Source organism: Phycodurus eques, chromosome 10 (assembly GCF_024500275.1).
Source record: "Phycodurus eques isolate BA_2022a chromosome 10, UOR_Pequ_1.1, whole genome shotgun sequence".
Taxonomy (NCBI): Eukaryota; Metazoa; Chordata; class Actinopteri; order Syngnathiformes; family Syngnathidae; genus Phycodurus; species Phycodurus eques.
This window is the reverse complement of record NC_084534.1, coordinates 28,706,598-28,723,095: the sequence shown is the minus strand read 5'-3', so window position 1 is coordinate 28,723,095 and position 16,498 is coordinate 28,706,598. Positions and strand designations below refer to the sequence as shown.

Here is a 16,498-nt window from a genome sequence, read left to right as displayed (position 1 = left end):
TCCTAATTTTGGCACATCCAGTATTTGATGTGTCACATGTGTCACATGCGGGTTGATGTGGCGCTTGTACTTGAAATTGTAAGAATGTTCGATTGACGGATGGCCGCATCTCGTCGCTTGTGCGTCTGCGCGCCGCCTCCGCCCGCTGCTCATTGCGCATGCGCGTCGACCTGCGGCTCTTGTAAAGCAGCGACGGAACAGCCTCGTTGAAAACGCATCACGACAAAAGAATCCGAGGAGGAGACGATGACGTGACGGTACCGGCGAGTCCAGAGAGCATCGGGTCCCGGTTCCCCTCTGCCGAAGCCGCGTCGGGCGTGTCGGACGTCGGCGGCCGCGCTCTCCTTTGTCAGCCGCTTCCGCCGCCGAGCATGCCGGAGCCGTGCGTGTCCGTGGCCGAGTTCGTGGGGGAGGTCCTGGAGGACTGGAGCTCGCCCACCACGTCGTCGTTCTCGTCCAAGATGAGCGGCTGCCGGAGCACCGTCCGCCTGCTGGAGGAGGTCAGAGACTCGTCGACCGGGCGAGACACCGCCGGGCTCCGTGCCGGGCCCCTTTTACATGTGCAGTAGCATCAGCAATCTTGCCTCCCCCCGTTGCTACGAGACAACATCGTTGCGCTCCTCTGACGTCATGAGCCATTGGTTAGCATGCTGTAACAATGACATACACGACGTCATACGTAACGCACACATTTTCATCCCTCGGCGCTTTCAATTATAGAGCTCACCTTTGTGACTAATTGCTAATCAACTCTCGGAAAATGAATGAATGGGTGAATAAACCATTTACATGACCTACACGCATTTTTGTCCGCGATGCTGATTATCAGTAGGGATGGGTAAGTACTGATACCGGGCATCGGTATCAGGCCGATAACAACCTTATTTCAAGATATCGGGTACTCGCGAGGGCTGCCGATGCCAAAAACATCGTACGCGCAGTAAGTCCTCCACGCCGGCAGTCGGCGCTACAGCGCGGCGGTCTGACGCGTCGCTGAATCGTCGAAAGAAAGAAAGCTCTTTGTTCGTAATTGGACGCATTTGAAATGTTATGGACCAAAAAGTACGAATGGAATCGAAGAGTGAATACTCGGTCTGAAAAGAATTGGTATCAAATATATGCTAAAAATACAATAAAAACCGTCGAATGTAAAAGATTCTTTCAAAATAATGCTCATCAGCAAATGCTTTTACAACAAAATAATCAAATATTTGCTGGCAAATCAGTGAAACATGTCAAATAAACAATATGGAAATAAATAGAAATGGGAAAAGAATGATAATCAGCATATTATTTTACTATATACATCATGTAATCTGTAAATCCAAAATAATGCAGTTAAATATTCAAATAATTGCTAAAAATCAAAATGACGTGAAAACGAATTCAAATATTTTTAAAAGATCATTAACAAATGGGTTTACAATAAAATCAGTCAAATAAGACATTTGAATAAATAGAAAACATTGCAGGGACAGATGCTGGTAGACTTTGCAAAGACGATGCAAATGGCTGCAGGGAACACTTTCTTCTAGAAGAGGCAGGAGGAACATAGGGTGACCTACAAGAGCGGAGGTAGAAGCACGCAGGCGGATTACATCTTGCGCAGACGAGGTCATCTGAAGGAGGTTACGGACTGGAAGGGAGTGGGAGGGGAGAGATTGTGGCTAGACAGCAAAGAAGATGAATCTGGTGGTGGGGAGGAAGATTAGGAAGGCAAAGGCAGAGCAGAGAACCACGTGGTGGAAGCTCAGACAGGACGAGTGTTGTGCGGCTTTTCGGGAAGAGCTGAGACGGGCTCTCGGTGGACGGGAGGAGCTTCCAGAGGACTGGACCGAGGAGAGCCGAAAGGAATACATTGAGATGCGACACAGGGCAAAGGTAGAGGCGGCAAAGGCCAAACAAGAGGCATAGGATGACATGTATGGCAGGTTGGACACTAAAGAAGGAGAAAAGGATCTATACAGGCTGGCCAGACAGAGGGATGGAGATGGGAAGGATGTGCAGCAGGTTAGGGTGATTAAGGATAGAGATGGAAATAGGTTGACTGGTGCCAGCAGTGTGCTTGCTAGATGGAAAGAATACTTCGAGGAGTTGATGAATGAGGAAAATGAGAGAGAAGAGGCAAGTGTGGTGGACCAGGAAGTGGCAATGATTACTAAGGGGGAAGTTGGAAAGGCATTAAAGAGGATGAAAAATGGAAGACATTTGATGACATTCCTGTGGAGGTATGGAAGCATCTAGGAGAGGTGGCTGTGGAGTTTTTGACCAGCTTGTTCAATAGAATTCTAGTGCGTGAGAAGATGCCTGAGGAATGGAGGAAAAGTGTACTGGTGCCCATTTTTAAGAACAAAGGTGATGTGCATTGCTGTGGGAACTAGAGAGGAATAAAGTGGATGAGCCACACAATGAAGTGATGGGAAAGAGTCGTGGAGGCTAGACTCAGGACAGAAGTGAGTATTTGCGAGCAACAGTATGGTTTCATGCCTTGAAAGAGTACCACAGATGCATTATTTGCCTTGAGGATGTTGATGGACAAGTACAGAGAAGGTCAGAAGGAGCTACATTGTGTCTTTGTAGATCTAGAGAAAGCCTATGACAGAGTACCCAGAGAAGAACTGTGCCACTGCATGCGGAAGTCTGGAGTGGCAGAGAAGTATGTTAGAATAACACAGGACATGTACGAGGACAGCGGAACGGCGGTGAGGTGTGACAGAGGAGCTTAAAGTGGAGGTGGGACTGCATCAGGGATCAGCCCTGAGCCCCTTCCTTTTTGCAGTGGTGATGGATAGGCTGACAGACGAGGTTAGACTGGAATCCCCGTGGACCGTGATGTTTGCAGATGACATTGTGATCTGCAGTGAAAGAAGGGAGCAGCTGCAGGAACAGTTAGAAAGATGGAGGCATGCATTGGAATGAAGATTAGCCGAAGTAAAACAGAATATATGTGCATCAATGAGAGGGCTGGTGGGGGAAGAGTGAGGCTACAGGAAGAAGAAGATAGCGAGGGTGGAGGACTTGAAATACTTGGGGTCAACCGTCCAGAGCAATGGGGAGTGTGGTCAGGAAGTGAAGAAACGGGTCCAAGCAGGTTGGAACGGGTGGAGGAAGGTGTCAGGTGTGTTATGTGACAGAAGAGTCTCTGCTAGGATGAAGGGCAAAGTTTATAAAACAGTGGTGAGGCCGGCCATGATGTATGGATTAGAGACAGCTGGCACTGAAGAGACGACAGGAAGCAGAGCAAACGAAGGTGTTGAGGTTCGCTCTCGGAGTGACCGGGTCGGATCAAATTCGAAACGAGCTCCTCGGAGGGACGGCCGAGGTTCGATGTTTTGGAGGCAAAGTTAGAGAGAGCGGACGTGGATGGTTTGGACACGTCCGGAGGGGAAATAGTGAGTATATTGCTAGAAGGATGATGTGGGTGGAGCGGCCAGGCAAGAGAGCGAGAGGAAGACCGAGGAGAAGGTCGATGGATGTCGTGAGGGAAGACGTGAGGGCCGTTGGTGTTGGAGAGGAGGATGCGGGAGAGAGGCTGACATGGAAAAGGAGGACGCGCTGTGGCCAACCCGAAAGGGACGAGCCCGAAGGGAAAGAAGATATGACAATCAACAAGCAGTTATTTTTTTCAGGCTCTGGACAGCGACCGCTTGTTACTGCAGAAGATGAAAAAAGCAGCGAAAGCCAAATACACGTCGGGACAAGGTACGCGCGCGCACACGCACGCACACGCACGCGCACACACGGCAGTGTGACTAAAGTGTGCGTGCGCGTGCGTGTGTGTGTGAAGCAGAGCACGTGTCCCACCTGGAGCAGTACATCGCGTCCATGGAGAAGCTGTCAATCAACTGTCACTCCAACGGCGAGGCGGAGGTCGGCTCCGCCTTCTGCCGCCTGGCCGACTTCTCCAAGGAGCTGCTCTCGCCCATGAAGAACCTGGTGAGGGCTCCACCCCCCCGGACTTTGTCGTCCGCTTTATACGTCGGATCAAATAATCGGCGACGCGCAAGATGACGAGACTCGAAAACGAAAAAAGTCTCGAGGCCGCCGCCTCGAGACTGATCACGTCGGTTCAGGAAAGAAATTCAGATGACAAAGCAACCGGGAAGATCTTCTTGGATGAATTGTCAGATGAGCGAAATGCTCATGGAGTGTCTCCCCTCCGTGTGTGTGCGTGCGTGCGCGTGCGTGTGTGTAGTTAAAGAGCATGCTGCACAACATCAACTTCTTCCTGGACTCGCTGGCGAAAGGCGACCTGCGAGAGGTGAAGGGGGTGAGGAATTATTTGCGTGATTATTGTTCACTTTGTCACGTGGCCACCGGGGGCGCCGCTCCATCCCACATCCAACGTTTCTTGCTTGTTTTGTTTTTGTTTGCGCAGGATCTGAAGAAGCCGTTCGACAGAGCGTGGCGAGACTACGAGAGCCGCTTGTGAGTCGGGCGCCCTCGCGATCCCGAACGCCGGCGCTGCTGAACTTTGACTTTGAACTTTTACCCTGTATTGTACTGTTTTAACATCTGCCCAAAGCCTTTTATATGCAGGATTTATACTGCAGCCAAGAGAAAAAAAAGGGTTTTAGGCCCCAAAATGCAGTGGAAGTATAAGCAGGTGCTTTTGGAAAAGGGTCGACACATTTTGTGCGTGCGTAGCAAGCAGGTGGAGAAGGAGAAGCGCGAGCTGGCGCGTCAGTACGGGATGGTGAGGAGCGAGGTGAGCGGCGGCGAGATCGCCGAGGAGCTGGAGAAGGAGAGGCGGGCCTTCCAGCTCAGCATGTGCGAGGTCGGTGGACGGCTTTCTTCTTCTCCTCCTCCTTTCTTCTTCTTCTCGCTGACGAACGCGTGCGAATGCGCGCTTCAGTATCTGATCAAGGTGAACGAGCTGAAGACCAAGAGAGGAGTGGACCTGCTGCAGAACCTCATCAAACACTTCCACAGCCACAACAAGTACGCACGCACGCACGCGCGGCGCGGCGCGACGCGACGCGAAACGCACACTCACGGGCTTACCGGGCGCTCGCGCTCACATGCTGCGTGTGCGTGTAGTTTTGTGCAGGAGTGCGCGTCCACCACGCACAGGCTGAAGCAATACACGAACGAGCTGAGTGGCGTCCTCACCTCGGTACGACATCTTCCGCTCGATTTTATTTGAGATCAGTTTGTCTTATTTTATGTGTTCTGTTTTTTGTTTTTTTTTTTAAATGTTTTCCTGACTTTTTACTCCGTGCGCGCGTGTGCGTAGGTGAAACAGCGTCAGGAGGAGGAGAAACGTCAACTTGTGTCGCTCAGAGATCAACTCAGGCCCGTCGTGCACGCCGAGCCGGTGAAACACACGCACGCGCCCAAACAAAGTGTTGCCATGGTAACGCGTGAGTGTGTTCATGCGCGCGTGTGTCTGTGTGTGTGTGTGTGTGTGTGTGTGTGTGTGTGCGCGCGTGGGCGTGGGTCACATCAGGAAAGTTCGCCAAAGCCGGTGTACGACATGCATCAGCTGCTGGGAGATCAACAATACGGAACGGAGAGAAGCGGATTCCTTTACAAGAAGAGTGACGGGTAGCGCGCGCGCACACACGCGGGCAACACGACAACATCGGGCAACTGCGCGATCCTGGAGCGGACTTAGACCGATGTTGCTAATTTTGCGCAAATTGACGCAACACAACACAACAGGAGTGTGTGTGACGACACGACGGCATCGTGTGTGTGTGTGTTGTGTTGTGATTTCAGCTTGAGGAAAATGTGGCAGAAGAGGAAATGTTGGCTTCGCAACGGTTACCTGACCATCGCACACGCGACGGTGAGCTCCCGCGTGCGCGTCGTCGCGTCGTCGAGATGCGCCTTCCAATAACGTTGTCGTGTGCCGCAGCCCAACAAGTCTCCCGCCAGGCTCAACCTGCTCACCTGCCAGGTCAAGCCCGGCGCCGACGACAAGAAGTGCTTCGACCTCATCTCTCGTACGCACGCGCTTCTTATCCCGATGACATTTTCAACGCTCACCTTCGGCGTTTTCAAGGGCAAACTCGGACGTTTCCCGCGGCCGGAAGATCGCCAGAGCCCACCGAGCGACGCGGCCGAACCCGACGGAACCTGTCGACCGCCGCGCCGCCGATTATGTCAATGATATTTTTCTCCGATTTTCCCAAATCCCAATTGCGCTCCGACAGTCCATTAAGTCGCAAATTACGCGGACGCGTTTGCGTTGCCAAGTGGAGAAAAATATCATTTGCATCATCGCGCTTTAAGGGAGGGGAGGAGGAAAGAAGGATGGAAGTATCGAGGGTAGGAAGGAAAAAAGGGAAGATCCAAGGAAGGATGGAGGGAAGAAAAGGATGGATGGATCGGGAAAGGAAAGAAGGAAGGTATGTGGGATTGAAGGAGGTTGGAAGGAAGAAGAAGAAGGGAAGGAAGGAAGTAAAGAAGGAAGGAAGGAAGCGGGGAAGCATAGAGAGTAGGAAGGAGGGAAGTGAAGGAAGGAAAGAAGGAGAAAGAAAAGAAAGGGGGGAAGAATGGCGGAAGCAAGGAAGGACAAATGCATGAAGGATATTTCCTGCCTCCTTAATTGTCGCGTGACAATCGTGCTATGTTTTTGCGGTTTCATCCAGTTGAGTTTCTTGCGAGACCTCGAAACTTGAGACAGGATCGCACTTTTCTTTTCTTTTCTTCTCTTTGTTTTTTGGGGGTTTTGGTTTTGGTTTTTTTTTTGCGCCGGTCCGTTCCACTCGGGTTCTTCGGCCTCGCCTCGCGAGTTCAAATCCATCTTTGAAAAAAAAGCCGGCAATGGCTAAAATGGGTTTATTGAGCGCACGCTTGCATGTCTTCGGTTGCACATCAACTTGTTTTCAGGCTTTTTTTTTTTTTTTTTTAATGTTTCCAAGCAAAACTGGAGGTGTTAAAAAAAAAAAAAAAAAAGTAAGCTGAAACATCATTTGAAAAGCTCGATTGCTGTTTTGAGAGCAAAAGTCTAAATGTTTTGTTGGAATGTGACGAAACGTGTGTATTTCCGCGACTTGATTTTTGTTGCGTTTCCGCCATTTTGTCCGGCAGATAATCGCACGTATCGCTTCCTGGCCGAGGACGAAGCCGCGTGTGTCGCGTGAGTAGTGAAAGTATGACTGCTCTTCATGACACAAAAGAAGTCAAAGTCACCTTGCAGAAGATGACTTGAGCGAAAGTCTTCCAGTATCTGCCACTTGCTGTCCGTTTTGCAGCATTTGCACCGTTGTTACATCGCAAGACCGCGCGATTCCAAACGCAAGTGACGAAAGCTCTTCTTCTGCTTTTTTTTTGGAAACGGAACGTGTAGCTGGGTCTCGGTGCTGAGCAACAGCAAACAGGAAGCGCTGACGGCGGCGCTGGACGACGGCGGCGGCGGCGGCGGCGGCCTGCGGGACCTGACGAGATCCATCACGGACGACATCAGGCGCATGCCGGGAAACGACGGCTGCTGCGACTGCGGCGCTCCGGGTGGGAGGGGGAAAAAAAAAACTCTCACACCCAACTCACACCCAACGCATATCTTCACCAAAATACACCCGCTCGCACACGCACACCCCCCAATTGAAATTGAAATGCATGCAAAAAATCATCAGAAAAAACAATAACGACTCCATCGATTGGTCGGCAAATGTACGTATTTATATTGATTTTACAGGTACAAAACACCAAGTGCAATTTTGTTTGCCCGTATTTGAATATTGCTTATCATGAAATGAAAATGAACACGTTAGCTCATAAAAGTATTTATTGACCGGTTGTTACATTTTTATATTGATTTAAATGACGTAAGATACTCAAGAAAATGTGAATCCACAAAAAAAAATAAAAATCATCACAATCGTATCAAACGCAAAACATTCAACTTCCAAATACGATATACAAATATTAATGACGGAAAAGTTACATATCGATTTTAATTTGGAAAAACATGAGCAAAAACAATGAACAGCTTTAAATAAATATTTAAAATTTACGAGAATTTACCCATGAATTGTTGGGTGGAATTTACATGACAAAAGATTTGATGAATAGATGATTACATTTTCATATAGATTTGACATTTCAGAAAAACATTTCTTCAGTAATAATGAACATCCTCGATTCAATATTTAAAATATTCACAACCATGTATTGATAAGTTGTTGAGTTCAATTTACATTTTCAAAAATATTGATGGAATTGTTACATTTTTATCTTGATATCCACAATGAAATGTTTATTTCAAGGGTCAAACATGATCATAACCTCTTTTATAAATGACAAATATTCATGGGTTTTTATAGAGATTTTAAATTTAAGAATCGCAATCATCTCTTCAGTAAGAAGGAGAATCTTTCATCAAATGTTACAACCATTTATTGATGAATTGTTTGATTTATTTTTTCCCCCCATTTAGATATCCACAATTCAATGGCTATTCATTCCATTTCAGGGACAAGTATGGCAGAGAGTGTTTGAAAGGCAAAAAAGATTCCCGAAATGGTGCAAAGCCAGAAAATGGCGTCGTTTCGTTGCACTCTGAGGGTGCAATGTCTCCCTCTGCTGGCCACGAATGAAATGCCCTTGTTCCGTGTCAGATCCCGGCTGGGTGTCGACCAACTTGGGCATCCTGACGTGCATCGAGTGCTCCGGGGTGCACCGCGAGATGGGCGTCCACGTCTCCAGGATCCACTCGCTCAGCCTGGACAGCCTCGGAACCTCCGACCTGCTGGTACCGACCCGCCAAAAAACCGCCATTGACAAACGCGGGTTCTGACGGTTTCTCGAGGTGACATCCATTCCTGTTCTACGGTTACCGTCAGCGCCGCCTAAAAAAAAAGAGGCCTTAAAAAAGTCTCAAGGGTGTGTGTGTGTGTGTGCCTCCGTCTTCTTGTCAGTTGGCCAGGAACGTGGGCAACAGCGCTTTCAACGAGATTCTGGAGGCCAACCTCCTGGATTCCGCCACGAAGCCGTCGCGGCGCAGCCACATGTCAGTAAGCGCACGTGCGACACGTACGACACGTTTCACATGCGCATGACACGTGCGCGCGGGGCTCTCAACACGCGTGTTGCCTGGAAGAAGATCGAGGCAAAGAACAGGAAGGAGCATGCGAGGGAGTTTGGAAGGACGGGAGAAAAGAGGGAAGCACCGATGAAGTGGGTGGAAGGTTGCGAGGGATAAGATGGGAGGAGAAAAGGAAGGAAGGATGGAAGGGGAGATGGGTGGCAGGCAAGAGAGAAAAGGACGGGAAAGGCGCCGAGGGAGGGAGGGAGGGAGGGAGGGAGGCGGGAGAGGGTCTCCTTGCACCTGCTCGGGTCAAAACCCACAAGAAGGAAAATGTGACCGAACCGAGATGAAACTCAAGTCGTTGGCGCGCGTGTGCGTGCGCAGGTCGGAGCGCAAGGCGTTCATCCTGCGCAAGTATCGGGACGCTCAGTTCGCGCGCCGTCGCGGCTTCAGCTCGGCGACGGCCGTCCGAGTCCTGCAGGAAGCCACCGAGAACGCCGACGTCCGCACGCTCGTGCAGCTGCGCGCGCAACGCACGGAGCTCTGCCACGCGCTACACACGCACATACAGGTACGCCGCGCACACACGCACACCTGAGTTCGGTCCGTTTGTCTTCGCTCGGAAAACAATTGAGTGCATGAGTAGAACGGCAGTGTGTTACCGGTCCGGTGTTTTTCCACGACGAGTGCCGCTTTTGGCCTACGAGTACGCAACTAGACTGAGCTGCTGTGCTGCGCTAGAGTTCAAAGTGGAGTTTCAAAACACGGGTAGGGTTTCCAGACAGGGTTAGGGTTTCAACAAAACAGGTAGGGTTGGAAATCAAGTTTAGGGTAGGGTTCCAACATCAGGGATTCAAAACGGGGGTAAGGTTTCAAGGAAGTTAGCGCTTCAAATGAGGGTTTCAAAGTAGGGTTTCACATTTGGGTGCAAAAACAAGGTTGGGGTTTAAAATAGGGTTTTTAAATCAGGGTTAGCGTTGCAAATGAGGGTTTGAAGACAGGATTAGGGTTTCAAATCAGGGCTATGGTTTCAAATTTGGGTTTCAAGACAGGGCTGGGGTTTCAAATCAGGCTGAGGGTTTCACATTAGGGTTTGAAATCAGGGTTGGGGTTTCAAGAAGGATAGGGTTTGAAAACATGGCTAGGGTTTAAAATCTGCGTTTCAAAGCAGTGTTTGGGTTTCAAAGTTCGGATTGAAAACATTGTTATGGTTTTTCAAAACAGGGTGAGGGTTCCAAATTGGGGTTTCAAGAGAGTTTCGGGCTTTCAAATGAGTGTTTCAAAAACTGGGTAGGGTTTCACAACAGGGTTAAGGTTTTGAATCAGGTTTAGGGTTTCAAATTAGGGTTAGGGTTTCAAAGTAGAGTTTCAACTCATGGTTACGAATGTTTCAAGACAGGGTTAGAGTTTTAAAACCGGTTAGGGCTTCAAAGTAGGGTTTAAAATCAGGGTTACGGTTTCAAATGAGAGTTTCAAAACGGGATGGGGTTTCAAATTAGGGTTTCAAAACGGGGTTAGGATTTTAAATTTGGGTTTCAAAACAGGGTTAGGGTTTCAAATTAGGGTTTCAAAACATGGTTAGCGTTTCAAATTAGGGTTTCAAGAGAGTGTTTTAGGGTTTCAAATTCAGATTTCAAAACAAGGATTGGGTCTCAAACTATGGTTTTAAAACATGGTTAGGCTTTCAAATCAGAGTTATGGTTACAAATTAGTTTTAGGGTCTTAAAGTGGGGTTTTAAAATAGGGGTTTCAAATTGTGGTTTTAAAACATGGTTGGCGTTACAAATCGGAGTTATGGTTTCAAATCAGGGTTAGGGTTTCAAAGTAGTGCTTCAAGAGAGTTGTAGGGTTTCAAATTAGGGTTTAAAACATGGGTATGGTTTCAAAGTAGAGTTTAAATCAGGGTTAGGATTTCAAAGTGGGATTTGAAAACATGGTTAGGGTTCCAAAGTAGCGTTTCAAGAGAGTTTTAGGGTTTCCAATTAGGGTTTAAAACATGGATAGGGTTTCAAAGTAGGGTTTAAAACAAGGTTAGGGGTTCAAAATACGGTTTGGGTTTCAAATTAGGGTTTCAAAAAATGTTTAGGGCTTCAAATGAAGGGCTTTTGATTTGTTTTCAACGATTTTGAAAGCTCCTCAATTTGTCCACGTTTCCATGGCAACAGGAGAAAGGGGAGACGGCCCTCCACCTGGCCGTCCTATTGGCCGACAGGACGTCGCTGCACATCCTCGACTTCCTCGCGCAGAATTCGTCAGTGGCCTCACACGACAATAACAATAACACGCTAACTGTCGGCTAACGACAGCACACCGACGAGAACCCGAGCGTGTGCGCGTGCGCACGTGTGTTGTTGTTTTGCAGCTCCAGCGTGGACGTGCAGACGGTGTGTGGGAACACGGCGCTACACTACAGTTGTCTGCACGACAAGAGCGACTGCGTCAAACTGCTGCTGAGGGCCAGAGCCCGCACGCGCATCAGTAGGCGCGCGCACTAACGCACGCCCACGCACGTCTTCACGCCAACGCACACAGGCGTGCAAACACATACACAAGACTCTCACACCCAACGCATATCTTCACCAAAATACACCCGCTCGCACACGCACACCCCCCAGATAAAACGCCACACACATGTAGACACTTACACAACCCCCCCCCCCCCACACACACACACACACACACACGTGTCTGTTGTTAAGTGTGACGTCGCTCAATGCTTCTCGTCCAGAGAACAAGTTAGGCGAGACGGCGTTGGACGTGAGCCGCAGGTTGAAGCACGGCCACTGTGAGGCGCTGGTGAGTTTGTGGGATTTCCTCGTCGTCGGCGTTCCTTCACATTATCGCGTGCGCGTTTGCGTGTGCGCAGCTGCAGCAGGCCCAGTCCAACCATTTCGAGCTTCACGCGCACGTGGAGTACGAGTGGCGCCTTCGCCACGACGACGACGACGACGACGACGACGACAGCGACGACGACTTTGACCGCAAGGTAACCGTGGCGACCGACCGCCTGGAATACCGTACGATACGCAGGGAATGTTTCTTGTTTGGATTTGTCATTTCGATTAAAATGGGCATTTATTTTATGTAATAAATACAAGTTCTGCAGTAATTATTATTTCAGTATTTTTTTTCTTAAATTGCACATCAGAAAGCAGAACTAATAATAACAATGACTAATAACTATTATTAGAGAAATGTGTATATTAATTGTGTATTTTTTCACTCCAACTGAAGTGTATTCATGTATGAATTCAACATTTTAACATACATTTATGTATTTGTTTTATTTCATGGGCGCATCCAGTACAGGTCATCACAAAATTGAGAGAGGAATGACAAAATAAATCTTAAAAATATACAATTGGAAAAAAAAAAAAAAAAATAGAATATTTTATATTTTGTAATTTTTTTCCCCAATTGTATATTTTTCCGTATTTTTTAAGTTGCCACATCCTCAGATAAATGCAACTCATTAATCAAACTAATCATTTCTTGTGCTTTCCTCTCAGAAAGGTCCCGTGAAGAAGGAGCGCTCCTCCTCCTCTTTCTCCTTCCCCTCGCGACCTTTCAACTTTGCCCTCGCCTCCTCGTCCTCGTCTCCCTCCGCCACCGGCGGCGGCCTGCTCAGCGTGGGGCGGCGGCTGGCCACGGCCGTGGAGCGCCGCGCTCGGCCCCCCGCCCAGGCGCAGAGCTCCCCGCCCCCCTCCTCGCCCGCGCCACCGCTGCCCCCCAGGGTCAAAGGTGAGTCACCATTGTGGGTTTATGAGAAAACAAATTCGTAATGTGCACCATCACTAATGATTTGTTAGAGCACAAAACAAATATGATTGTTGCAATTTTGTAGAAGGGCAAACAAACACGCGGCCATTAGTAACGGCGCGTTTGAGCTTTGTTACTAGAAGAGCGGACAGACATTGACGAGCTGCGTCTGGTCCCGCAGCTCCCGGCCTTCCTCCTCCTCCTCCTCCTCCTCCTCCTCCTCCTCCGGCGGGTGACGAAGAGGAGCGAGAGGGGGAGGAAGAGGAAGTCTTCCCCCTGACAGGAAACAGGAAGTGGACCCCTCCCGTCGCCGTCCGCCACAAAAGGAGCTGCTCCGAGTCCAGTCACCACGGTAACGCTTGATGTCACTAATGAGGTCATTCGAGCTGATGTCATTACGTGTGTGTGTGTGTAGATTATGGGATGGCAGGCAGTCACGTGAGGATCTACGGCGGCGCCGACACCTCCTTTGAGAAGTGCGTGTGAGTATGAAAGCAGGCCTCCGATTGGCTGGAAAAAGTGTCGGCCCTTGCGATAGCATCGGTGTTACAACCGTTCGGTTAGCATGCTAGCGTCGGCGGAAAAATGGCCGCGTCTCGTTGGCATGCCGCCGTTAGCGCAGTGAGGACCAGTCACTTGAATTTGCTAGCCTTTGCCTTCCTTCCTTTCCATCCTACATCCCTCCTTCCCTTCTTTCATACCCTCTTGACTTCCTTCCAATCCCTCTTACCTTCCTTGCATCCATCCTTCTACCCTTCCTTCATGCCTTAGTCCTTCCTTGCTTCCTCCCTTTTCTTCCTGCATACCCTCCAGCCTTCTCTCCTCGCTCCCTTCCGACCTTCAATCCTTCCTTCAAGTCCTCTGTCCCCTTTTTCTCCTTCCTGGCTCCCTTTATCCTTTCGTTCCTTCATGCTTTTGTCCTTCCTTGCTTCCTCCCTCCAATCCCTCTCACTGTTCTTTTTTTCCTTTTTTCTTCCTTCCATTCATTTTTCTTTCATACCATTCTTCTTCCTTGCTTCCTCCCTACTTTCCTTCCTTCCATTTAACCTTCAATCCTTGCTTACATCTTTCCTCCCTTTCTTTTCTCCATAGCTTCTATCCTCCCCTCCTACCTTCCTTCTCTCTAACGAGCAATGTGCTTGCCCCCCGTGTGCGCAGCCCCTCCCCTCTCGACTCGGGGAGCGAACTTCCCGACCGAGGTACTTCCCGTCCACGTACGCCCAAATAAGGAATTGTCACGTTGACGATTTAATGAGCTCATCACGTCTCTCAGCCTATCGCAGGGCGGACGGCGACACCGGCGCCTGCCAAACGCAACGCGCCGTGAGACCCGCCCCCAACCGCTCGCCGGCCAATCGGCGCTCGCAGAGCTTTGAGCGCGAAGGCCGAGGCCCCGCCCCCCAGCCGCTCCCCCGCAGGGCACTGGTGAGTAGGGCTGTCACGATCAAATCTTTTTAGGATCAGTTCTACTATTGATTATTGATTGAATAATCAATCCGATTAGTTATAAAATCTATCTTTTCACTCCTAACAAACTGCCTGAGTTGCTCATGAGTGTCTGGTATAAATGGTGTACAGAATTTGAGACAGCTAAATGCTAAACAGTTAGCAATCGTAATTAGCACTAGCGTGCTAGCCATTACGATTTTTATGTCGAAAAACACTAACTGCCATTCAACTCATTCATACATCACGTTATATGTATATTACACGAATAAGTGGCACTTTTGGCAAAGTTCATCATTGGCCCAACACTGTCTGCAATAAATGTCCGTGTGAAACATGGGTTTCGGTGGCGCAAACATGGTTCCTGGCGTAACTTTTTTTTTTTTGGTCCTGGGAGAGCAACGAGGCAGAAATTTCGCATTGACCTATTTTGAAGTCGATTTACTTGAGTTATTCCATTTTTTTCCCCCAGCCGTACTGGTGAGTGGCATTATTTAGGATTAGCTCGACCAGTCATTTTAGAATAGCATGCTAGCATAACCTCTGAGTGAAGACCAATCACTTGAACTTCCTAGCCTAAAAGAAAAAAATATATATAGTGTTAGCAACACCATTTATTGCTATTGTTTGCTTTCGTTAGTTGTGTACTGAGCAGTCGTGTTAGCTTTAGCGTGCTAGCCTTAGAGCTGAACGTACCAACGAGATCAACAAGTTAGCCTGACCCACCCGTCGCGTTAGCACGCTATGTTTAGCGTTAGCTGACATTCGTCATGTCCGGCAGCCTCGGGGTTTTCGGGGTTCCGCCAGGCGGGTCCGCGCTCTCTACGACTGTGAGGCGGACCACCACGACGAGCTGAGCTTCAGCGAGGGGCAAGTCATCGTGGTCGTGGGACAGGAGGACCCCGACTGGTGGGTACGTATTCCCACGGGAAAGAAAAAGGGGGCGACGTGGACAAAAGTATTGGGACATGGACGGTGAGCGATAAAAGGGAAGAAAATGGGGGAATTCCGGCCAAAGTATTGGGACACCCGCAGAAAGTAAAAACATGGGGTGTTTGGACAAATGTTTTGGGGCACATTCACGAAGCGGAAGAAAATGGTTTGGTCAGAAGAATTGGGAAACTTACAGGTAAAAAATGGCTGAGGAATCTGGAGGGGGAATTTGGACGAAAGGTATCGGGACAACCGGTTCGCACATCTGCCTCGCAGTTCTGTGTGGAGTTTGCATGTTTACCCCGTGCCCGGGTGGCTTTTCTCCGGGCATTCCGGTTTCCTCCCACATCCCAAAAACATGCGTGCTAGGTTGATTGGAGACTCTAAATTGACCCTAAGTGTGAATGGTTGTTTGTTTCTCTGTGCCCTGCGATTGGCTGGCGACCGGCTCGGGGTGTGCCCCGCCTCTCGCCCGCAGTCAGCTGGGATGGGCGACAGCACGCCCGCGACCCGCGCGAGGATAAAGCGGTACAGGTAACGGATGGTATAGGCACATCTTACAGAAATGGTCAATCGAATAAGGACACCTACGGGAAGTCGGGGGGGAGAAAAAGGGAATTTCTGGACAAAAGTATTGGCACACCTGCAGGCAGTGAAACGGTGGCGTTTGGACAAAAGCGGTGAGACAATTACAGGAAGGCTTACGTTGAAAGGAAAATTGGGGCATTGAAACAAATGTACTGGGACACAGAGGAAGTTAAAAGTGAAGAAAATGGGTAACTTGCACTGTTGGGACAAGACCTGTGAGTCAAATGACGAAAATGGTTGCATTTGGACACCTCCAAGAACTGAAGAAGAAATGTTTGGACAAAGATATTGGGACATGTACAGCAAATGAAAATGTAGGGACTTGGACAAACGTACTTTTGCTTTTCATGTATGTTGTATTTGAGGTGTAAATTAGCGTGTGTTTGTGTGTACTACGCAGCATGGTTACATTGAAGAGGAACCGGAGCAGAGAGGCTTGTTTCCGTCTTCCTTTGTGCAGCCAACGTCCAACTGATGTGACGGTTGTACAACACTGGATGGACCCGCACGGAACAACAACAACAACAACAACAACAACACACAAAACACAACCAGCTCAGGAGAACCGCTCTGACACGCAGAACAACGCTTCCGGCTGCCTTTAAAGACGCCTCAGCGGCCAAGTAGCACGTCGCTTCCTGCCTTTCGCCACACCAACATCGATAGGACCACGAAACATTGGGACAATAAAGAAAAATACATTTAAAAAATGTACAAACATCAAGGGAAAGGTTGACTTGATTTCACTGGTGAGCCAGTAAAAGTACAAACTTGACCTCTTTTTTGGGGAAAATA

The 16,498-nt window shown here is 49.0% G+C and overlaps 1 protein-coding gene across 14 annotated transcripts; it reads left to right on the top strand.

Moving 5' to 3' along the window:
- Positions 1-165: 165 nt before the first annotated feature.
- On the top strand, positions 166-16,497 carry unm_sa1614 (un-named sa1614). Of its 14 annotated transcripts, none has more exons than XM_061688622.1 (28): positions 166-500; positions 3,630-3,702; positions 3,791-3,936; positions 4,196-4,270; positions 4,379-4,428; positions 4,648-4,777; positions 4,856-4,941; positions 5,041-5,116; positions 5,237-5,317; positions 5,450-5,547; positions 5,722-5,791; positions 5,861-5,948; positions 7,039-7,087; positions 7,298-7,458; positions 8,568-8,701; positions 8,868-8,959; positions 9,362-9,548; positions 11,143-11,228; positions 11,340-11,455; positions 11,706-11,773; positions 11,844-11,963; positions 12,487-12,718; positions 12,918-13,088; positions 13,152-13,218; positions 13,829-13,935; positions 14,010-14,161; positions 14,964-15,095; positions 16,104-16,497. In XM_061688622.1, exons 1-28 carry the CDS (start codon positions 372-374, stop codon positions 16,176-16,178), a joined length of 3,051 nt encoding a protein of 1,016 aa, XP_061544606.1. In that variant the 5' UTR covers positions 166-371; the 3' UTR covers positions 16,179-16,497. The 14 variants fall into 14 exon arrangements, with proteins under 14 accessions (XP_061544606.1, XP_061544605.1, XP_061544602.1 ...); XM_061688621.1 differs by having other exon boundaries at positions 3,788-3,936; XM_061688619.1 differs by lacking the exon at positions 166-500 and adding an exon at positions 1,670-1,881 and having other exon boundaries at positions 3,788-3,936.
- Position 16,498: the final 1 nt, after the last annotated feature.

Bases quoted from the DNA above. Each gene is read 5' to 3' on its own strand.
- unm_sa1614 (XM_061688612.1), top strand. From the start codon at position 1,684: ATGAATCTGGTGGTGGGGAGGAAGATTAGGAAGGCAAAGGCAGAGCAG. The intron at 3,703-3,787 runs GTACGCGCGCGC...GTGTGTGTGAAG, and splicing joins CAAATACACGTCGGGACAAG to CAGAGCACGTGTCCCACCTG. The intron at 5,792-5,860 runs GTGAGCTCCCGC...CGTGTGCCGCAG, and splicing joins TGACCATCGCACACGCGACG to CCCAACAAGTCTCCCGCCAG.